Below are 22,379 nucleotides of genomic sequence, written 5' to 3' on the forward strand. Positions count from 1 at the left end.
GGATAAGTGCGCGCGCCCACGGCTTTCTTAAGTAGACACTACGGTATCGATCACAGATTCACTGATGCAGAAATGGAGAATACGCCGCGCGCAGCATATTTCTCACCCTCTGAGCAGCAACTAATCAAATATATGAGGAGGTGAAGCATACAATATGCAACATGCAATGCAAAAAAAGGTAATACGGCAGCTGTAATTAAACAGAGAGAAAACGCCTGGCAGACAATCACGGATCAACTGAATGCGGAAGGATTTAAACATATCTACGAAAGTTGTAGACTCTGTTTTATTTGCTTTTAATATGATTGTTTTATGTGTTGGTTGTATTGCTGTATCTGTGTCCATGTGCTAAATGTGCTGGTGTTACTGTAACGTGTCTTTGAGTAGCCTAACATGTAAAACACTATATGAATAACATGTTATTTAGCCTATACTTTGCCTTAAAAGTGAGCAGAGAGAATTAATGTTCCTCAGGAAATTTACCCTAAAGACTAGGCCTCATTTCAAACCCTTATTTACAATGCAAGAATATGTTTTACAATATGCGTGCCTAATTCTAAATATCTTTGTAAAATAATGTGCACAGAACAAACAAGACTGGAAAAGATCCTGGCAACAGGTCAAGATAAAATATATAATGACATCAGTCAGTCAGACACTCAGTGTCTGAGAGGTCAAAATCTAACCCATTCCCTTCTAATAAACTACAGTAATTTGCAGTAATATTTTCCCATTTGATCATTAATGATTTGTAATGAGGTTACCTGAGATGTAGTCCAAACAAAATCGACCTTTATATGCCTTTAATAAATACGGTTCAGAGGTTTCATAGCAATGACGTGGAGAGGATATCTCTATTTCTGAATCGGTCTACAGTTTTCATGGATTTACATCATTTTCATAACTTGTTTTGAGCGTCATCGCGCACGAGAGCCCGAAGACGGAGGCGACATATCTTCTTCACCTCCTCGATCCCGCGTGCCCTCTCCTGCGCGCGCTCGTTGTGGCGGCGCTCGGACAGGTGCCGTAAAACGGTCGCCTTGTCGTTGAGCCGCGCGCAGATGACGAACGGGAACCCGAAACGCTCCTTGTACTCCTCGTTGAGGCGGGTCACGCGCGAGGCCTCCGCCGAGGTCAACGCGTCCATCCCGGCTCCCGTCTGCTCCTCTTGAGACTCCTGAGTCAAGGTGCCGCCCTGGAGGTCCCTGCCCGCGAGGTCCGGGTGGCACCTGAGGACCCCCTCCTTGCCTGGAAGCGAACACATTTAATGCTTTATCAATGTCGTTAAGGTGTCTCATCGGTGGCCGGGGAGTAAAATTTATATTTTGCGGCCAAACCGAAATTCACAAAGACAAAATAAAGTTGTCACCTGATTCTGGGAGGGTGTCGATGAATTCACTGAACGCAGCCTCCAAGGCAGTTAAGTTGGAAAAGGGACGTCCTGACCACACTGCAGCTGTTATAATGGGACATTTCTCAACCACGTTGCCCAAAAGATTCACAAAATCCTCATAAGGAAGAGCATTCACTGTGGCAATGTCCATGTTCTTGTGCACGAGGACTCTCTTCGGCGGTTGCACAACAGTGTTTATTGACCTTCGGACAACAGGGAGGAATGGCCTCCTGGACACACATCACCCTCTACGGTGATTCATGTTGTCCTCGTCACATCATTTGATGTTCATTTATTTTCTGGCAACCATTGAAACCTCTCCAAAAAAAAAAAAGTACCACACATTTCCTCTCACGACGTAGTTGGAGTCGTTTTCGATGTCTCTGGCCAGACCGAAGTCACCAATTTTCACCCGCTTGCCACTTGTCACCAACACGTTCCGAGCTGCCAGGTCCCGATGGATACACTGCGGACAGACGGATCATCAGGGCGCTTACTTTGATCACACTACAATCCGCCATTTACAATAATATTCCCTCATCAATGGCTCTACAACAAAAGAGATTATCTTCTACCAGGGCCGGGTCTAGACAGGCATGTATGAGGGGGCAGCCACAAATCTTGAGGGGGCATTGTGCTCCAGCAGCTAGCTCCAGCAGCTAGTTTGAGGGGGCACAACATTTATTTAAGGGGGCCAGGCCCCTCTTGCCCCTGCCTAGACCCGGCCCTGTCTTCTACTATTGTGTTTTGTCTGATTAATAGATACTATAGATTTACTGTCCTTGCACAAAGAAGAATGTGGGTTGTGGGACGTAAGTTTCCACAGTGTGGACCTTTGTTTATTACATTCTTGGAGGAGAGGAACTCCATGCCTTTGGCCACTTGGAAGGCAAAGCTCAGCAGGTCATCAAAGGTCAGGATTTGCAGGTCCTCCGTCTGCTCGTCGCAGTCTTCGTCGATCATCGCGTCTGCGGATGAACTGGGATCAGGGAGGATCTCACACAGGTCGATCTGTGGCAATGTACACGTCTGTCTGTGTGACAGCATGCGTGTTTTGATTTCAAGCTCACCTTCGTAGCTGTCCATGTCGCCCAGGAGAGCGATGTCCTCCTGCCCTCTAGTGGCAGTGCCATACATGGGCATGTAGTTTCCCACGGCTGAGTCCTCCTCGCTGAGAAAACAGAAGCGTGGTTGTTATTGTAAAGTTAAACTTGCAACAGAGTCATTTTGGCTAAACTATTCCCGTTGTTCTCACCCAGAGGTTCTGTTGGGCTGCACTTTGTGGTGGAAAAGGTTGCTGAAGCGGATCTTGTTGAAGGCTGTAGCCTGGACCACCGTGCCAAAAGCCCCGGAGCCCAGCTCCTGACCTGGGGAGGCACGGAAACACAGGGAGGAATAACTTTACTGCCACCTTGTAAGGGAACTTTCAACAGTACCATAAAAAGCTGCGGGTTTACTCATGTTCTGTACGTGAGTTGCTTATACTTTATTTGAGTATTCCAATATCTAGTTCTATCATCACATTTGTTTATTTACTGGCAAGCGTCCAGTTAGGGCCCCTGGTCACTCCTCAGGTGTCAAAGAAAGATTCTTATCAGATGGTTGACTTTAAAATTCAACTGTTCAGAAACTGTAGCAGAACGTCTTCGTCCTTAATGTTTAATATTTTAAGTATATGAAGCTGATAATAGTTTTGGATTCAGAAGGTTCTGAAGTGTGTTGGTTTTATACTCAGTATATACTAAGTATTTTCACATGTACGTATTGTCCCTTTGACTTGTGTAAATGATCAGAGGACTTCTTTATTCACTGAAGTGTGGTTTTATGTCAGAGGCTCGATGAGCTTCGTACCGAGTTCCAGATTCTCCCTGGGGAACTCCCACTTCAGGTCGTACCCAAACTCATTAAAGTTGATGTAGATCTAGAGCTGCAACTAACGATTATTTTAATAAACGATTCATCTGTCGATTATTTGTTCGATTAATCGATTAATCGGATAAAAAACAAAAACAAATTTAAACACATTAATTTCCAACCCTTTATTGAAAAATACAACTGACAGTGCAAAACATATTTAGAAAGTGCACAAACAGATTGCTAAGTAAGCAAATAAAATGGACTAACACAAAAAACATACACACATCGCATGATGTATACTTTACAGCTGCCAAATTAAATATATTAGGCACAAAAAATATTTAGATTAGATTTTTCCAACATGTTTCCGTTTAAGGTGCTGAATCGTCGCCGTGGTGCTCCCGTGCCAGGCCATGTCGCTTTTGCATATCTTACAATCAGACATGTCAACCCTCCCGAATATTCCGGGAGACTCCCGAATTTCAAAGCCCCTCCCGAAAATCTCCCGGACCGACCTTTCTCCCGAATTTCTCCCGATTTCCATCCGGACAACAATATTGCTGCACCATCCGTCACTGGACGCGCCGTTTCAGACCGAACAATAATAAAGGTTACACCTTGAAGTCAAGCGCGGCGATTAGAACGGAAAAAGATGAGACTGGCGCTGCTAAGAAAGCCGCTGATTGGGTCCAACCATCTGGATGATCTGGAGCTGGGGCTGATACCGGTGTTTCTATTGGAAACACAAAGGAGTTTGCATCATGTATTTCTGTGTGTCGGTGTGTGTATTTTTGTTAGTGTGTAACACATACCTTCTTTTTGATGAAGTACAGGAGAACCAGGCTACCCATTGCTAAAGCCAGGAGCAGAATCAAACCGCCTACTTTCAGCACCATGAAGAGGCCGTCATCAGCATTTGCAGGAGCTAAAACAGTAGTGAGAGATAGTTTCTAATGATAATAATAATAATAATAATGATGAAACAACAATTGTGGAGATCTTGATTTTGGAGGGTGTAATAATAATGTCCAATGATTATCTATAGATTAAAACTCACGTTTTAGTTGGAGTCATAAGCTTTTCAGGACAACAGATGGAAATGTGCTCAAGCGTTGAAAGTGTTGCTTTTCATATCTTCCACATCCATTTGGCCTGTCTCCGTGGGGGTGTAAGCATACAATCTTTTATTGTTCCGCACCCACAGCGTTTTATACAATTGGACACTGTCAATCTCTGTGGTCGTGATTACCCTTGGATATTATATACTAAAGCTAAAATGCACTTCTCCTCGCTTTGGCCATTATGCCAAACTCGGTGTCTGGAAAGTCAGACGGCGTTTGGAGCCCCTCATGCTCCATAAATCCTGTTGCCCATCGCCACTCTAGTGGGAGCATAGCTTGGGTTAACTGTTTCCTTCCTCTTTTCAAAGAACGATCAAATATAAACACCATTAAGCCATGGCGGACGGGGTGATTTCTACAGAATTGGTTTACTTGAACTTTATTGCACCGCTGAGTGCCCCATTAAGATACTGTTGAAAGTGCCATAATTGCTTTTGAAGAACTCTGCAAATTGACTATTGATACGTGCCATCAGGGAATAGAATCTACCCGTGGGCCTCCAAATGACACCAAAAATCAGCTAAATCCCTCCGATCCAACCGCAAAGGCTCAACGTGTTGCATTTGACGCGCACGGGGATCTCCTGGATTTTTAGGGGAAGGCGGTTTATTGAGTTCTGTTGCTCACTCCAACCTTAATTGGTTAACCACGAGAGCCGCTGTTTAATGGGGCGAAGGCGCACCTGCTAAAGGCTAATGGCCAGCAAACACGGGGAGAGTGCAGCGACCTTCCTGCGGCTCAGTGTTTGTCATCGCCGAGGGCTCCTCGTGAGGGGACCGTGGGCCCACGTGCGCCAAATTGTGTTAAATGATGCATTTACAGAAGTGTAATGGGTGATTTTAAAAGTCTAAAAAGTGTAGACATGAGAAGAAGAAGAAAAAAAAAGGAAAACGGTTGCGGAAACAGACTTTGGTGTTTGAGCTTCTCATCCGAGTTTCCAAGACAACTGTCTCTCCGTGCGGGTGTCTTATCTGGCGGGTCAACCATTGTTTGCGCCCATACATATCGATTTATAGGAGTGCGCACGAGAGAGATGTCCATATAAATGCGTCGATGAAATATTGCGCGAAGACACTCTTTAAGCGTGTCCAACAAGGAGAAACCACTTTTTTTTCCCGCCGTGCGCGCTGCATCATCGAGAACTTTTAAGCATTTCTTCCCGAGATCCACCTGTCCGATGTCTCCCGCTGCCGTGGGGGCAAACACAGGTGGGTGCCAGGTAAATGTCGCGGTATTGACAGAGCGGCATTGATTTACGCGCTGTTCAATTCACCGAACAACCCCACACGCTGCAGAATATCCTGGAAACTAAAGGGCTACAGGTCTGCAAACAGTGAAACCAATGGCTTTGGTGCTGCACAGTCACATGGTGCCAAAGTGACACACCTGTGTAGGAGCCGCAAGGGCCCCGCAGTTGCGCCAGAGACAGGTAGAGCAGTACAGGTCCACGCCGAGGAAAGGCGCATGCACGGTATACGGTACCTGTGCGTGTCCTCGGAAGCCATGAATCGGGAAGATCACTATTACCCTTCTCGGGTTTTCAAGGACTCCTGTGCCTACCAGAGATCTCAGGTGGAGGACTACAGCCACAGCCCTCCGCCCTGCCTCTACATGAGCAGGCAGGTCCACTCGGTCTACGCAACGCCGCCCGTGGGAGCCTTGGAACAGGCCAGCCTTCCCGACATTGCGCCCGCGTACGGTCTACCCATGCGGGAGGATCCGGGTGTGCCTCAGCTCTACCACCCGCACGGGCTCCAGCAGGAGCCCCTCCCGCCAGCTGCGGGCTACGGAGACACGGGGGAGCAGGGCAGATATCACCTTCCTTTCCCCTGGATGAAAACCACCAAGTCTCACTCGCACACCTGGAAGGGGCAGTGGTCAGGTAGATCTCCCAACCCGCTACACACCAACACATGTCACCCGAGTCATATCATTATTACGAAGAGAGTCACTCAATTGAGAGCTGATTCTGTTTGATTTGGTGACAACATCTATAACCACTTAACAGCTTATTTTAAATTGGGGATACGGCTGTTTTGTTAACATGACTCTGTAGCACTAACGAGTGTGTTTCCTCTGACCCTTTCTGAGGGCCTGTAATGACATCATGCTCCCAACAATATGCTCTTGGGTGTTTCAGTTTAATTGTCAATCAATTTTGTAAAAGGGCCGGAAGGTCAGCGCTCGCTTTTATCGGCTCTTATCGTCACAAAAATGTGGGGTTTGCCATACAAAACAAATATTTACATCTCAAACCATAGTAATAGGCGAGTAAAACACCCAAATCTATACCGTAATGGGGTTTGACTGATGCTGCCGTGAAAATATGAAAAGTACATTTTATATTCGTGTTCATTAGAATAGTTTTATATTTTTTTGGAAGGAATTTTGATTAGAGAATTAGCTTTAATTTAATAGCCCAAACATTTTTTTTTGTTGAGCGTGAAAAGTGCAATGTTTTAAACCACGGTTCTCTTAAATATATGAAATATATTCATACAAAACTTTTCTCCAATCAGAGAAAGACTTGAACACATTTGAAATACTTGTATGCTGCTTCATGGATTTGATGTAACATTAAGACATTTATATTATTGATTTACAAAGTCCTCTCCTACGAGACAATGTGTTTTACTTTGGGTTTATTCTGCGCATTGTTTTTCTGAGTAATTATAGTGTCATATGTCAACGATATGTTGGTAAAAACCCAGAATAATTACATTAAAGCTAAGTTTTAAATCTGACAAAGTTACATATTAATATATTATAATGTACACCAGGGGTCACCTGCTTTGATTCATATTAATTAATAAGTTAATAGCTTGAACCTAATATCTTTATGATCGTGAGTAATACAATGCAAAAGTCATAGTAAATTGCAAGTGTCATAAAAAGGCCCAATATCTGTAATCTCTGATGACTTGATATATTTTAAATATTAGTCACCGCATGTACAAAGCTGGTAATATCATATTTTAATAGTAGGGGGGAACTGCACACCGACCTGGACTTATGAAAATAGCTTTTTTCTTACCAAATCTCGAGTTGTTGTGAATTCCTTGTAACATTAAGAGGGAGTAAATGTTTATTTTACTATCAGAAGGCAAACATGCTCGGTGGTTTCTGTGGGTGTCTGAGAGGTCAAATTCTAACCCATTCTCTTCTAATAAACTACAGTCATTTGCAGTAATATTTTCCCATTTGATCATTAAGGATTTGTAATGAGATTACCTGAGATGTAGTCCAAACAAAATTAACCTTTATATGTCTTTAATAAATATTAAAAGAAGTTTCATAGCAATGACACTGAAGAGGATATCTCTATTTCTGAATGGGTCTAGTTTTCAGGGTCAAAATGTGTGCAACAGGTTTCGGTTCCCGCATCAAGTGCACAACAATGAAAAGCTATTCTTAAAATGTAAAAGTAGAAATAATCACTTGGTTAAGAGTCTATACTATTGGCATCCAGGGAAGATCTACGATCTAACCACTGAGCAAATCTCTATTTGCGACCAGGACCGTACGTGATGGCGGAGTCCGAGGAAAACAAACGCACGAGGACGGCCTACACGCGCGCCCAGCTGCTGGAGCTGGAGAAGGAGTTCCTGTTCAACCGATACATCTCCAGGCCGCGGCGCGTGGAGCTGGCGCTCACCCTGAGCCTCACCGAGCGTCACATCAAGATCTGGTTCCAGAACCGGCGCATGAAGTGGAAGAAGGAGGAAGACCGGAGGAAGGTGAGGGGGTCGGAACCCGACCAGGACTCCTCCATCACCTCCGGAGACCAGGGGGAGGCCGCGGGAGGGGTGACCTCCACGAACGGACCTCACACCACCTCGCCTCCCGTTTCCCCGCTCCACGGACACCCCCTGTCCGCCCCCGGGTCCAGGGAGCCCGCATAGTCCCGCAACGGGTTCAGACTTTAATGCAGGGATCTTTTTTTTCGTTTTTTGGCAATTCAAAGAGAAAGAGACTGACCTCCATATTGAGATGAATCCGATCCTCCATTAGGGCGAGAAGGGAGAGCCTATATAGTTATTTAAATAAAGTGCTCATTCTCATGGACCCTCGAACTTTCTCAAGGACCACCGTGGTCCTCTCGTTGGATACCACTGTCGGTCGACTTAAGGGACATATGCTCATGCCTCGGCTGTGAGGTGTTTTGGGCACGATGGCATTCTGAGACAACCTTAATTATTCAAGGACCAACTAGCCCCCCCCCCCCCCCCCCCCCATTTAGAAGCACCAATATGTATTTATGCGTTTATATAGGACAGTATTTTCCATATGTATACATGTACATAACGCGAATACTGTTACGGTTTAATTGTAAACATATTTTATTGTTTGGAGAACTCACTGTACAGTGCGACGCATGAATGACACGTGTTTGGAATAAAGCAATGATCACTACAACATGGGAACAATGGCGGTCTTTACAAACTGGACGCATCCAAGATATCCTCCAGCATTTTAGGGTTCATAACTTGCTTTGAGCGTCATCGCGCACGAGAGCCCGAAGACGGAGGCGACATATCTTCTTCACCTCCTCGATCCCGCGTGCCCTCTCCTGCGCGCGCTCGCTGTGGCGGCGCTCGGACAGGTGCCGTAAAACGGTCGCCTTGTCGTTGAGCCGCGCGCAGATGACGAACGGGAACCCGAAACGCTCCTTGTACTCCTCGTTGAGGCGGGTCACGCGCGAGGCCTCCGCCGAGGTCAACGCGTCCATCCCGGCTCCCGTCTGCTCCTCTTGAGACTCGTGAGTCAAGGTGCCGCCCTGGAGGTCCCTGCCCGCGAGGTCCGGGTGGCACCTGAGCACCCCCTCCTTGCCTGGAAGCGAACACATTTAATACTTTATCAATGCCGTTGTCATCGGTGGCCGGGGAGTAAATTTATATTGGGCCCAAACCGAAATTCACAAAGACAAAATAAAGTTGTCACCTGATTCTGGGAGGGTGTCGATGAATTCACTGAACGCAGCCTCCAGGGCAGTTAAGTTGGAAAAGGGACGTCCTGACCACACTGCAGCTGTTATAATGGGACATTTCTCAACCACGTTGCCCAAAAGATTCACAAAATCCTCATAAGGAAGAGCATTCACTGTGGCAATGTCCATGTTATTGTGCACGAGGACTCTCTTCTACGGTGGCCCTGAAGTGCAAATCACAAGGCAAATAGGAAAACACTACAGCATATATGAAAACAAAACAACAAATAGGAGAACACAACAACAAATAGGAAAATACAACGAAAAATAGGAGAACACAACAACAAATAGGAAAGCACGACAACAAATAGGAAAGCACAACGACAAATGGAAAAACACAACGAGAAATAGGAGAACACAACGACATTAACTTCTTACGGGAAGGGTAGGGCCTTTCTATCAGAGGACTGATCCTTCTGATTGGACAGACGGACTGACTGTCTTTTAACAGGAAATAGATATGAAAAACACGAAAAGGGGCGCTCTTTGAAAACATGACGACTCCCGAAGAAACTTTCGCTATTATTACACATTATTATGATGCAGGGCATACACACGACGTGATTGTTGATATGTTGTCCACCCATCACAACATCTGTATGAGTACACGCACTCTGAAGTCACGTTTGAGAGAAGCAATGCTGTTGTACAGAAGGAAAAACTATTCCCAACGGGATGAAGCGAGACGTGCCATCAGAGCTGCGTGGACCAGGGGGGTATTGCACAAAAGTAGAATAAAGAAATGCAGGTTAAGTGATTAAGCGCCGCTTGACTTAGTGTGACCCGCTCGTCGCGGCTTGATCGATTAAACTGTGTCCGAGCGGGGCTGAGAAGGAAGGGGGGGGGGGGGGGGGTTATGAGCTCGATCCAGGTGCACATAGGTGGGATAAGTGCGCGCGCCCACGGCTTTCTTAAGTAGACACTACGGTATCGATCACAGATTCACTGATGCAGAAATGGAGAATACGCCGCGCGCAGCATATTTCTCACCCTCTGAGCAGCAACTAATCAAATATATGAGGAGGTGAAGCATACAATATGCAACATGCAATGCAAAAAAAGGTAATACGGCAGCTGTAATTAAACAGAGAGAAAACGCCTGGCAGACAATCACGGATCAACTGAATGCGGAAGGATTTAAACATATCTACGAAAGTTGTAGACTCTGTTTTATTTGCTTTTAATATGATTGTTTTATGTGTTGGTTGTATTGCTGTATCTGTGTCCATGTGCTAAATGTGCTGGTGTTACTGTAACGTGTCTTTGAGTAGCCTAACATGTAAAACACTATATGAATAACATGTTATTTAGCCTATACTTTGCCTTAAAAGTGAGCAGAGAGAATTAATGTTCCTCAGGAAATTTACCCTAAAGACTAGGCCTCATTTCAAACCCTTATTTACAATGCAAGAATATGTTTTACAATATGCGTGCCTAATTCTAAATATCTTTGTAAAATAATGTGCACAGAACAAACAAGACTGGAAAAGATCCTGGCAACAGGTCAAGATAAAATATATAATGACATCAGTCAGTCAGACACTCAGTGTCTGAGAGGTCAAAATCTAACCCATTCCCTTCTAATAAACTACAGTAATTTGCAGTAATATTTTCCCATTTGATCATTAATGATTTGTAATGAGGTTACCTGAGATGTAGTCCAAACAAAATCGACCTTTATATGCCTTTAATAAATACGGTTCAGAGGTTTCATAGCAATGACGTGGAGAGGATATCTCTATTTCTGAATCGGTCTACAGTTTTCATGGATTTACATCATTTTCATAACTTGTTTTGAGCGTCATCGCGCACGAGAGCCCGAAGACGGAGGCGACATATCTTCTTCACCTCCTCGATCCCGCGTGCCCTCTCCTGCGCGCGCTCGTTGTGGCGGCGCTCGGACAGGTGCCGTAAAACGGTCGCCTTGTCGTTGAGCCGCGCGCAGATGACGAACGGGAACCCGAAACGCTCCTTGTACTCCTCGTTGAGGCGGGTCACGCGCGAGGCCTCCGCCGAGGTCAACGCGTCCATCCCGGCTCCCGTCTGCTCCTCTTGAGACTCCTGAGTCAAGGTGCCGCCCTGGAGGTCCCTGCCCGCGAGGTCCGGGTGGCACCTGAGGACCCCCTCCTTGCCTGGAAGCGAACACATTTAATGCTTTATCAATGTCGTTAAGGTGTCTCATCGGTGGCCGGGGAGTAAAATTTATATTTTGCGGCCAAACCGAAATTCACAAAGACAAAATAAAGTTGTCACCTGATTCTGGGAGGGTGTCGATGAATTCACTGAACGCAGCCTCCAAGGCAGTTAAGTTGGAAAAGGGACGTCCTGACCACACTGCAGCTGTTATAATGGGACATTTCTCAACCACGTTGCCCAAAAGATTCACAAAATCCTCATAAGGAAGAGCATTCACTGTGGCAATGTCCATGTTCTTGTGCACGAGGACTCTCTTCGGCGGTTGCACAACAGTGTTTATTGACCTTCGGACAACAGGGAGGAATGGCCTCCTGGACACACATCACCCTCTACGGTGATTCATGTTGTCCTCGTCACATCATTTGATGTTCATTTATTTTCTGGCAACCATTGAAACCTCTCCAAAAAAAAAAAAGTACCACACATTTCCTCTCACGACGTAGTTGGAGTCGTTTTCGATGTCTCTGGCCAGACCGAAGTCACCAATTTTCACCCGCTTGCCACTTGTCACCAACACGTTCCGAGCTGCCAGGTCCCGATGGATACACTGCGGACAGACGGATCATCAGGGCGCTTACTTTGATCACACTACAATCCGCCATTTACAATAATATTCCCTCATCAATGGCTCTACAACAAAAGAGATTATCTTCTACCAGGGCCGGGTCTAGACAGGCATGTATGAGGGGGCAGCCACAAATCTTGAGGGGGCATTGTGCTCCAGCAGCTAGCTCCAGCAGCTAGTTTGAGGGGGCACAACATTTATTTAAGGGGGCCAGGCCCCTCTTGCCCCTGCCTAGACCCGGCCCTGTCTTCTACTATTGTGTTTTGTCTGATTAATAGATACTATAGATTTACTGTCCTTGCACAAAGAAGAATGTGGGTTGTGGGACGTAAGTTTCCACAGTGTGGACCTTTGTTTATTACATTCTTGGAGGAGAGGAACTCCATGCCTTTGGCCACTTGGAAGGCAAAGCTCAGCAGGTCATCAAAGGTCAGGATTTGCAGGTCCTCCGTCTGCTCGTCGCAGTCTTCGTCGATCATCGCGTCTGCGGATGAACTGGGATCAGGGAGGATCTCACACAGGTCGATCTGTGGCAATGTACACGTCTGTCTGTGTGACAGCATGCGTGTTTTGATTTCAAGCTCACCTTCGTAGCTGTCCATGTCGCCCAGGAGAGCGATGTCCTCCTGCCCTCTAGTGGCAGTGCCATACATGGGCATGTAGTTTCCCACGGCTGAGTCCTCCTCGCTGAGAAAACAGAAGCGTGGTTGTTATTGTAAAGTTAAACTTGCAACAGAGTCATTTTGGCTAAACTATTCCCGTTGTTCTCACCCAGAGGTTCTGTTGGGCTGCACTTTGTGGTGGAAAAGGTTGCTGAAGCGGATCTTGTTGAAGGCTGTAGCCTGGACCACCGTGCCAAAAGCCCCGGAGCCCAGCTCCTGACCTGGGGAGGCACGGAAACACAGGGAGGAATAACTTTACTGCCACCTTGTAAGGGAACTTTCAACAGTACCATAAAAAGCTGCGGGTTTACTCATGTTCTGTACGTGAGTTGCTTATACTTTATTTGAGTATTCCAATATCTAGTTCTATCATCACATTTGTTTATTTACTGGCAAGCGTCCAGTTAGGGCCCCTGGTCACTCCTCAGGTGTCAAAGAAAGATTCTTATCAGATGGTTGACTTTAAAATTCAACTGTTCAGAAACTGTAGCAGAACGTCTTCGTCCTTAATGTTTAATATTTTAAGTATATGAAGCTGATAATAGTTTTGGATTCAGAAGGTTCTGAAGTGTGTTGGTTTTATACTCAGTATATACTAAGTATTTTCACATGTACGTATTGTCCCTTTGACTTGTGTAAATGATCAGAGGACTTCTTTATTCACTGAAGTGTGGTTTTATGTCAGAGGCTCGATGAGCTTCGTACCGAGTTCCAGATTCTCCCTGGGGAACTCCCACTTCAGGTCGTACCCAAACTCATTAAAGTTGATGTAGATCTAGAGCTGCAACTAACGATTATTTTAATAAACGATTCATCTGTCGATTATTTGTTCGATTAATCGATTAATCGGATAAAAAACAAAAACAAATTTAAACACATTAATTTCCAACCCTTTATTGAAAAATACAACTGACAGTGCAAAACATATTTAGAAAGTGCACAAACAGATTGCTAAGTAAGCAAATAAAATGGACTAACACAAAAAACATACACACATCGCATGATGTATACTTTACAGCTGCCAAATTAAATATATTAGGCACAAAAAATATTTAGATTAGATTTTTCCAACATGTTTCCGTTTAAGGTGCTGAATCGTCGCCGTGGTGCTCCCGTGCCAGGCCATGTCGCTTTTGCATATCTTACAATCAGACATGTCAACCCTCCCGAATATTCCGGGAGACTCCCGAATTTCAAAGCCCCTCCCGAAAATCTCCCGGACCGACCTTTCTCCCGAATTTCTCCCGATTTCCATCCGGACAACAATATTGCTGCACCATCCGTCACTGGACGCGCCGTTTCAGACCGAACAATAATAAAGGTTACACCTTGAAGTCAAGCGCGGCGATTAGAACGGAAAAAGATGAGACTGGCGCTGCTAAGAAAGCCGCTGATTGGGTCCAACCATCTGGATGATCTGGAGCTGGGGCTGATACCGGTGTTTCTATTGGAAACACAAAGGAGTTTGCATCATGTATTTCTGTGTGTCGGTGTGTGTATTTTTGTTAGTGTGTAACACATACCTTCTTTTTGATGAAGTACAGGAGAACCAGGCTACCCATTGCTAAAGCCAGGAGCAGAATCAAACCGCCTACTTTCAGCACCATGAAGAGGCCGTCATCAGCATTTGCAGGAGCTAAAACAGTAGTGAGAGATAGTTTCTAATGATAATAATAATAATAATAATGATGAAACAACAATTGTGGAGATCTTGATTTTAAATCAGTTTCTCTACCTTTGGGGGGTTTGGGTGAATGTATGTTTAAGGGTTCGCACCAGGATCCAAATTTGTTTGTCACGCAAAACTTAAAAAGTTCTCCAGGAGCCGGATCTCTCTTGAGCAAGCTCTTGATTGTCTTGTAACATTTGTCATCCGAGTCCGTCTGAGAGGTGTCTTTTAACTCCACCCAGGAAGATTCATTTGCACAGCTGCTATAAAACATATAGTTGAGACTTGAGGAAATAAGAATGTGATTGTGTGTGTGTGTGTTTACATCAAGCTAAGATGAGCGTACCTGTTGTGACACATTATCCAGGTGTATTTTGCTGGAACAAGAGTGACGGTGTATGCGGTTATGTTACCAGAATAATTGAATTGGACCCTTGGTTTGTCTGAAAAAAAGTCAGTGATCACCAAGTGTTGCTGTCAAACATTCCGTTGTACGTTTGCTGTATTAAGTTTTAGCCTTGTGGCCGAGAGGTGGTGGGACTCACTGTTTACTACACGCAGAGACACAGCCAGAGAAATTGTGGTGAACGTTTTAAAAGTTATAGAACGCTGTAGAATTTACCCAACAAATATTAAACATTTGAGAGGCACAAAATAAATCTGTCTTACCTACAACACACACTGATATAGTCTTTGTTACTTTTTGTCCGTCAGCCTCCAGGTGTAATTTATAATCTCCTGACTTAAGTCCATCACATAGCTTCACGATCCTGAGAAGACAACATTTATATTAAACCACCCGAAAGTCACACATGATTATAATTTCCACAGAGGCTAGTTTACTGACACTGTAGAAATGTACAGTACATGATAATTATTAAACAACTATGCAACATTTTGAGGAGTTCAGCTCCGGTAACATCGCTTGATGCAGCTACCTGTGATGTGTTACCCATGTGTCCCTCTGGCATTTAGTCACTTTTTCATCAGGAGCTTCCCAGAAGCATTGCTGCATCACATGTTGGTAGGAAACAGCGGCCTCCAAACAGTGGTGGGACGCATTCTCAGCTGATATGGTCAGGTTCTCGTCTAGCTGGACAGAGACCAAGCCCTCGGCTACCGAAACACAAGAGTAAAATCAGTCTTATCCCAAATTGGAACAAACTTTAGAAAGAATCATTGATCGTTGATAATGTGACTACCCACACAGAGAGAACTGCAGATTAGGTGAAATTATTTCCACTAACCTTGGACTCGGATGTCCACAGACTTTGTTTTGTTGTTATTAGTCCTGCAGGTGTATGTCCCGCTGTGGTGCACGTTAACAGACCGGATCAACAGGTAGGACATATAAATGCCATCGTGGCTATCCGCCTTGGTGCAAATCTGGGACAAAAATATATAATTGTTGGGATTTGAGTGGAAAAGACAATCGTACGGGGAAATTATTCAAATAAAAAGAAAATTGCAATGATCTCAGTGGGAATTACCATACCTCTTTGACTTGAGAAGAGCATGCTGATATTTTGGTACCCACTCTTGAGCTGTTCTCCCAATCAGGTCTTATTGCCCATGATATACGTTTCATTCGGCAGCGTAGGAGTAGAGACTGACCGGGGCTCAGGATGGGAGTAGAGACATTATTACTTAAGTCAGTGTCTACGTCTGAAACACATGGTCGGGACTAAGGTCAGATACGTTTTGTGAAATGTAGTTTAACAATAAGTCTGATTATTATAAATAGTCCAAATGTTTGTAGAATGTAATTTTTGAATTAGTTGAAATATCAAATTACCGTAGTCATAAAGTCGAGAGCATTCTTGTCCTTCGGCGTTGGTAGCACAGCACATCGCTTCACTCATTAAGTATATACTGGATATTTGGCTAATTGCCATTAAACCTTTTGCAGGAACATCTTCCCCACGTTTGTTTCTGTTCAAATGAGGATTATTCAGAAAATCCAACTATTATAAGTTTAAGAAGACCACATTGTTAATAGAAAAATATGGTTGTGAATCATGCATATATTTGGATTACATCTTACCCAGACCATTCAATTGTGGGCTTTGGGCAGCCCTCAGAGCTGCATGTAAATAAAGGGGAACGCATGGGATCTTCCACATTGGACAGTGTCAGCTTTGGTTTTGTGGGACGTTCTGGAAAAAAGTGAATGGTCAAAATCGTATCTGTGTCAAACATTCCGTTGTACGTTTGCTGTATTAAGTTTTATCCTCGTGGCCGAGAGGTGGTGGGACTCACTGTTTACTACACGCAGAGACACAGCCAGAGAAATTGTGGTGAACGTTTTAAAAGTTATAGAATGCTGTAGAATTTACCCAACAAATATTAAACATTTGAGAGGCACAAAATAAATCTGTCTTACCTACAACACACACTGATATAGTCTTTGTTACTTTTTGTCCGTCAGCCTCCAGGTGTAATTTATAATCTCCTGACTTAAGTCCATCACATAGCTTCACGATCCTGAGAAGACAACATTTATATTAAACCACCCGAAAGTCACACATGATTATAATTTCCACAGAGGCTAGTTTCCTGATACTGTATAAATGTACATGTGGTGGCGGGCGTGGTTTCGGCTCGGCTGCAGGGGGGAAGAGAGGGGGAGTGGTTCCGGGAACGGCGCCAGGTGGAGGCAATGAGCCTCAGCTGGGGGGAAAAAATGATCAAATTGTGTCCCCATATAAGTTCCAGGGAGGCGGCGAGCGAGAGAGACGAGTGAGCGGGACGCCTCTCAAGTGGAGCACGAGCTTGTCACGAATAAAACTGATAGTCAAAACTGTATGTTCCGCTGCCTTCTTCCGGAGCCCTGACACCCACACCTTACAGTACAGTACATGATAATTATTAAACAACTATGCAACATTTTGAGGAGTTCAGCTCCGGTAACATCGCTTGATGCAGCTACCTGTGATGTGTTACCCATGTGTCCCTCTGGCATTTAGTCACTTTTTCATCAGGAGCTTCCCAGGAGCATTGCTGCATCACATGTTGGTAGGAAACAGTGGCCTCCAAACAGTGGTGGGACGCATTCTCAGCCGATATGGTCAGGTTCTCGTCTAGCTGGACAGAGACCAAGCCCTCGGCTACCGAAACACAAGAGTAAAATCAGTCTTAGCCCAAATTGGAACAAACTTTAGAAAGAATTATTGATCGTTGATAATGTGACTACCCACACAGAGAGAACTGCAGATTAGGTGAAATTATTTCCACTAACCTTGGACTCGGATGTCCACAGACTTTGTTTTGTTGTTATCAGTCCTGCAGGTGTATGTCCCGCTGTGGTGCACGTTAACAGACCGGATCAACAGGTAGGACATATAAATGCCATCAAGGCTATCCGCCTTGGTGCAAATCTGGGACAAAAATATATAATTGTTGGGATTTGAGTGGAAAAGACAATCGTACGGGGAAATTATTCAAATAAAAAGAAAATTGCAATGATCTCAGTGGGAATTACCATACCTCTTTGACTTGAGAAGAGCATGCTGATATTTTGGTACCCACTCTTGAGCTGTTCTCCCAATCAGGTCTTATTGCCCATGATATACGTTTCATTCGGCAGCGTAGGAGTAGAGACTGACCGGGGCTCAGGATGGGAGTAGAGACATTATTACTTAAGTCAGTGTCTAGGTCTGAAACACATGGTCGGGACTAAGGTCAGATACGTTTTGTGAAATGTAGTTTAACAATAAGTCTGATTATTATAAATAGTCCAAACATTTGTAGAATGTAATTTTTGAATTAGTTGAAATATCAAATTACCGTAGTCATAAACCGGAGAGCATTCTTGTCCTTCGGCGTTGGTAGCACAGCACATCGCTTCACTCATTAAGTATATACTGGATAATTTGCTAATTGCCATTAAACCTTTTGCAGGAACATCTTCCCCACGTTTGTTTCTGTTCAAATGAGGATTATTCAGAAAATCCAACTATTATAAGTTTAAGAAGACCACATTGTTAATAGAAAAATATGGTTGTGAATCATGCACATATTTGGATTGCATCTTACCCAGACCATTCAATTGTGGGCTTTGGGCAGCCCTCAGAGCTGCATGTAAATAAAGGGGAACGCATGGGATCTTCCACATTGGACAGTGTCAGCTTTGGTTTTGTGGGACGTTCTGGGAAAAAGTGAATGGTCAAAATCGTATCTGTGTCAAACATTCGGTTGTATGTTTGCTGTATTAAGTTTTATCCTTGTGGCCGAGAGGTGGTGGGACTCACTGTTTACTACACGCAGAGACACAGCCAGAGACCTCCTGGTCCCTTCGCTACTTTCACAGCTCAGCGTAAACTCCCCAGAATCTGTTTCAGACAGCGCCGATAGGACCATGGAGCTACTCCCGTTTCTGATGAGTTTAAGAAAAAGAAAACTCAGTTTAATCTTGAACACAAATTAGATTAATGAGAAAAGGGGAAACGCATCTAAAAACACACAGACACACACAGACATTATCTTACACGGTTAGTATCGTGTCTGCTCCTTTGATCCATTGACAAACAGGGAATTCAGAGAGCTGCTCCAGAGAAATGACGAGTGTCTTACCGGGACACACTTCTACGCTCACAGAACCAGACGCATTCAGATAGTCAAATGGCACAAAACATGCCGCCTGAAAGACAAGACTCAACATTTCAAGATCTCGCACTCAGAAGCTTTTGATGTGGAAGCAACAACAACATTTTGTACGAAGGTTGCAAACCACAATGCAAACTAAGGTACGTATAGCTTAATAAACAAAAAGGCTTACCTTTGTACCAGTAAATGGCATATAACATTTGCTATTTGACGTCTGTGCTTTAATAATAAATCATTCACACAACCAAGTATACTAGAGCTAAATAGAATTCCTTACATATCAAAAATAATAACATTAAGTTGTCTTGTTGGTCTTGACTTAATGACTTAATGATAACAATGTATCACTAGTTTACATTCCCTGGGTTTTTAGTGGAGTTTGCCAATAATTAACAGCTTTCCTTAAATCAGTATAAATTCTGAAATATACAAAAACGATTTAATGCATAATTCAGTTAAAACACAGTGAAGATCCTGATGACCTTTACCTCAGGGTTGGACGCACAGGCCTGATTCTGCGCTGCGATGCCATGAGAGCAGTGAAGCTCGACGGCACACAGCAGAAAGATAACTAGAAATAAAGAAAAAGTTAACTTAATTTCAACCTGAGACTATTTAAAAGGAAGTGGGTGTTTTAAAGAGATGCACATTAGAAATGCAATTACCCCCCCCAAAAAACTAATATTATCATTAGTTAGGTCAATTGCTGAGCTTATGTTCTTTCTCTGGTTTAATATACTAATATAGCATAGACAGTGTAGATCATCATTCCATAAACTTTCTTAAACCTGAAAACTAATTAGGTTATTCCAATGGCACACACACACTCTATGTTTTAAATATTTGATATTTCTTAAATCCAGAGCAGCAGTGTGTCTCTCATGACAAGTTTTTTACTGAAGGATCCTCATACTTAATTATTGAGCAACAGCTGAATGTCATCATTGAACGGAATGTTTCCCAATGCAACAATGTTGTATTTAGGTAAACATCTTCTCCGGCAATTTAATCTTCAAAAAATGCAATATGAAAGAAATCCTAATTCTTTTTTTCAAAACATTTGTATCTAATTAATAGTCTAAACATCCTAAATTGCATTCGTATTCACCGTCACTGCAAATAACTCCGCAAAGAACAGACCCGTGAAGAGGTTTGACTCACCCGCGATCATATTGATCTGCCTGCGCATGGTTGCTTTCAGTCTGTCAGTGTCACATACTCACTCATTACAGGGCCACACAGCGAAACTTTGATGTGACAAGTGTCTGCCTGGACCTTTTTAAACAGAGGAAGCATCGCACGATGACGTTGTCAGTCGCGCATGGCTGTAACAAGCAACAAAGGGATGCAGGACTATTCGAGACACTTTTTGCAATGGCTCAATGTAATATGATGGGAGTCAAATTACCACATGATAACAATCACGTTCATGCCGTTATAAAGTTGTATCGTCTTTTTGGACTTCAAGGAGAAAATGGTAGGATTAAGCAACGAATAAATTATGATTCATTTCTGATGAAACCAGTTTGGAATAGACAAATGGGGATATACCATTTGTACATTTTTTAAGGTAATTTTAATAATTTCACATTTATACCCAGACAAACTCAACCGTATACATTTCTGAATTATTTTTATTTAACGTTATTTTATTTTTGTTTTGGTCTGATTTTTTTTAATCAGTTGTATTCGGTGCATATATATATATACAACCATACAAATCCAGTTATGACATCGTTTGCTAGAATTAAAACATGTAAACATTGAGCAAAAGCACTAATTAACTAACTAACTAAAAGCAGTATTGATGCGCACAATCAAAATAGCTTTACCCCGTCATCTGCTTTAATCTTTCGCATGTCACGATAGTATTGTGCGGCAGATTCAATTTGCAGCTCGCGTTCGCAAAGAAAAAGTGTGTATAGTCATGTCCTTTAAATTCTACTCCATATCCCTGAGTCTTTTAAGAAGGTAATTAGAGCCTTCCTTGTAGTTCTTATTCCTTCTCCTTCTGATCCCAGTATCCCTACCAGGTTCCACTCCCTCCCTGCCTCCTGAACCTTATCTTTAAGCACATGCCTTTCCACTTCATTATGACATGTTCAGCATTTTCTTTAACCCGACAGTTTCCACAGTTATCACTGTTCCTTTTCCCCATTAAAAATAATGTGCCATTCAGCCCTGTGTGATCCACTCTCAGTCTTGTCATTGCAATGTCTTCACGCCTGGTATTTTCCATGAAGTTCTTTATACTGACACTTTTTTAGTATTTTATAGTGACACTTTTTTTGTATTTTATAGTATCTCCTACCTTTCCTGTCTTCCTCCCAACGTTTCTGCCATATTTCAAGACCTTTCCTTTTAACCACTGCTTTACCTTCGCCTTTTCCTAGTGGGATTGTGATTATAATTGCTTTAAGCAGTGCCTCTTTGGCCAGTCTATCGGCCATCTCGTTCCCTTTAACCCCCTCGTGTGCTGGTACCCAACAAAGCTGAATCTCAATGCCACCCTGATGCAATCTAAATAAGCTGTTAAAAAGTTCTATTAGTAGATCTTCTCTTATTGATGTTAATGACTGCATACTTTTGATTACGGCCAAAGAGTCTGTGCACAGTACCATCCTATCAGGTCGGACCTCTTCTACCCACTGTAGTGCAATAATGACTGCTACTATTTCTGCTGTGTACACTGATAACCGGTCAGATAGTCTTTTGGAGATATGGATTTTAAATTCTGCTATATACACTCACCGGCCACTTTATTAGGTACACCTGTCCAACTGCTCGTTAACACTTAATTTCTAAGCAGCCAATCACATGGCGGCAACTCAGTGCATTTAGGCATGTAGACATTGTCAAGACAATCTCCTGCAGTTCAAACCGAGCATCAGTATGGGGAAGAAAGGTGATTTGAGTGACTTTGAACGTGGCATGATTGTTGGTGCCAGAAGGGCTGGTCTGAGTATTTCAGAAACTGCTAATCTACTGGGATTTTCACGCACAACCATCTCTAGGGTTTACAGAGAATGGTCCGAAAAAGAAAAAACATCCAGTGAGCGGCAGTTCTGTGGGCGGAAATGCCTTGTTGATGCCAGAGGTCAGAGGAGAATGGCCAGACTGGTTCGAGCTGATAGAAGGGCAACAGTGACTCAAATAACCACCCGTTACAACCAAGGTGGGCATAAGAGCATCTCTGAACGCACAGTACGTCAAACTTTGAGGCAGATGGGCTACAGCAGCAGAAGACCACACCGGGTGCCACTCCTTTCAGCTAAGAACAGGAAACTGAGGCTACAATTTGCACAAGCTCATCGAAATTGGACA

The 22,379-nt window shown here is 43.6% G+C and overlaps 6 protein-coding genes and 1 long non-coding RNA gene across 7 annotated transcripts; 1 reads left to right on the plus strand and 6 right to left on the minus strand.

Moving 5' to 3' along the window:
- Positions 1 to 765: 765 nt before the first annotated feature.
- On the minus strand, positions 766 to 1,592 carry LOC134107498 (2-oxo-4-hydroxy-4-carboxy-5-ureidoimidazoline decarboxylase-like). The gene is made up of 2 exons (XM_062559311.1): positions 1,370 to 1,592; positions 766 to 1,248 (listed from the first exon to the last, which is right to left on the minus strand). The coding sequence occupies exons 1-2, from the start codon at positions 1,542 to 1,544 to the stop codon at positions 899 to 901; spliced, it is 525 nt and encodes a 174-aa protein (XP_062415295.1). The 5' UTR covers positions 1,545 to 1,592; the 3' UTR covers positions 766 to 898.
- On the minus strand, positions 1,563 to 2,766 carry LOC134107500 (receptor-type tyrosine-protein kinase FLT3-like). The gene is made up of 4 exons (XM_062559313.1): positions 2,649 to 2,766; positions 2,464 to 2,564; positions 2,240 to 2,361; positions 1,563 to 1,859 (listed from the first exon to the last, which is right to left on the minus strand). The coding sequence occupies exons 2-4, from the start codon at positions 2,534 to 2,536 to the stop codon at positions 1,686 to 1,688; spliced, it is 369 nt and encodes a 122-aa protein (XP_062415297.1). The 5' UTR covers positions 2,537 to 2,564; positions 2,649 to 2,766; the 3' UTR covers positions 1,563 to 1,685.
- Positions 2,767 to 3,417: 651 nt separating this feature from the next.
- Positions 3,418 to 4,239, minus strand: LOC134107477 (uncharacterized). The gene is made up of 2 exons (XR_009942748.1): positions 4,063 to 4,239; positions 3,418 to 3,983 (listed from the first exon to the last, which is right to left on the minus strand). It is a non-coding gene; the product is annotated as an uncharacterized LOC134107477 (long non-coding RNA).
- Positions 4,240 to 5,432: 1,193 nt separating this feature from the next.
- LOC134107482 (pancreas/duodenum homeobox protein 1-like) lies at positions 5,433 to 8,587 on the plus strand. Its single transcript, XM_062559249.1, has 2 exons — positions 5,433 to 6,253; positions 7,888 to 8,587. Exons 1-2 carry the CDS (start codon positions 5,836 to 5,838, stop codon positions 8,271 to 8,273), a joined length of 804 nt encoding a protein of 267 aa, XP_062415233.1. The 5' UTR covers positions 5,433 to 5,835; the 3' UTR covers positions 8,274 to 8,587.
- A 99-nt stretch (positions 8,588 to 8,686) lies between these two features.
- On the minus strand, positions 8,687 to 9,623 carry LOC119198892 (2-oxo-4-hydroxy-4-carboxy-5-ureidoimidazoline decarboxylase). The gene is made up of 2 exons (XM_037456477.2): positions 9,313 to 9,623; positions 8,687 to 9,201 (listed from the first exon to the last, which is right to left on the minus strand). The coding sequence occupies exons 1-2, from the start codon at positions 9,485 to 9,487 to the stop codon at positions 8,852 to 8,854; spliced, it is 525 nt and encodes a 174-aa protein (XP_037312374.2). The 5' UTR covers positions 9,488 to 9,623; the 3' UTR covers positions 8,687 to 8,851.
- A 1,384-nt stretch (positions 9,624 to 11,007) lies between these two features.
- LOC119198891 (2-oxo-4-hydroxy-4-carboxy-5-ureidoimidazoline decarboxylase-like) lies at positions 11,008 to 11,834 on the minus strand. The gene is made up of 2 exons (XM_037456476.2): positions 11,612 to 11,834; positions 11,008 to 11,490 (listed from the first exon to the last, which is right to left on the minus strand). The coding sequence occupies exons 1-2, from the start codon at positions 11,784 to 11,786 to the stop codon at positions 11,141 to 11,143; spliced, it is 525 nt and encodes a 174-aa protein (XP_037312373.2). The 5' UTR covers positions 11,787 to 11,834; the 3' UTR covers positions 11,008 to 11,140.
- Positions 11,835 to 11,912: 78 nt separating this feature from the next.
- LOC119198965 (receptor-type tyrosine-protein kinase FLT3-like) lies at positions 11,913 to 22,271 on the minus strand. Its single transcript, XM_062559359.1, has 25 exons — positions 20,888 to 22,271; positions 20,217 to 20,380; positions 19,544 to 19,626; positions 18,938 to 19,089; positions 18,701 to 18,825; positions 18,486 to 18,597; positions 18,237 to 18,373; positions 17,937 to 18,106; positions 17,689 to 17,827; positions 17,380 to 17,557; positions 16,834 to 16,934; positions 16,495 to 16,606; positions 16,246 to 16,382; positions 15,946 to 16,115; positions 15,698 to 15,836; positions 15,389 to 15,566; positions 15,120 to 15,220; positions 14,797 to 14,893; positions 14,517 to 14,713; positions 14,305 to 14,417; positions 14,165 to 14,225; positions 12,891 to 13,002; positions 12,706 to 12,806; positions 12,482 to 12,603; positions 11,913 to 12,101 (listed from the first exon to the last, which is right to left on the minus strand). Exons 2-25 carry the CDS (start codon positions 20,242 to 20,244, stop codon positions 11,928 to 11,930), a joined length of 3,039 nt encoding a protein of 1,012 aa, XP_062415343.1. The 5' UTR covers positions 20,245 to 20,380; positions 20,888 to 22,271; the 3' UTR covers positions 11,913 to 11,927.
- Positions 22,272 to 22,379: the final 108 nt, after the last annotated feature.

This window comes from Pungitius pungitius, chromosome 19, assembly GCF_949316345.1.
Source record: "Pungitius pungitius chromosome 19, fPunPun2.1, whole genome shotgun sequence".
Lineage (NCBI taxonomy): Eukaryota > Metazoa > Chordata > Actinopteri > Perciformes > Gasterosteidae > Pungitius > Pungitius pungitius.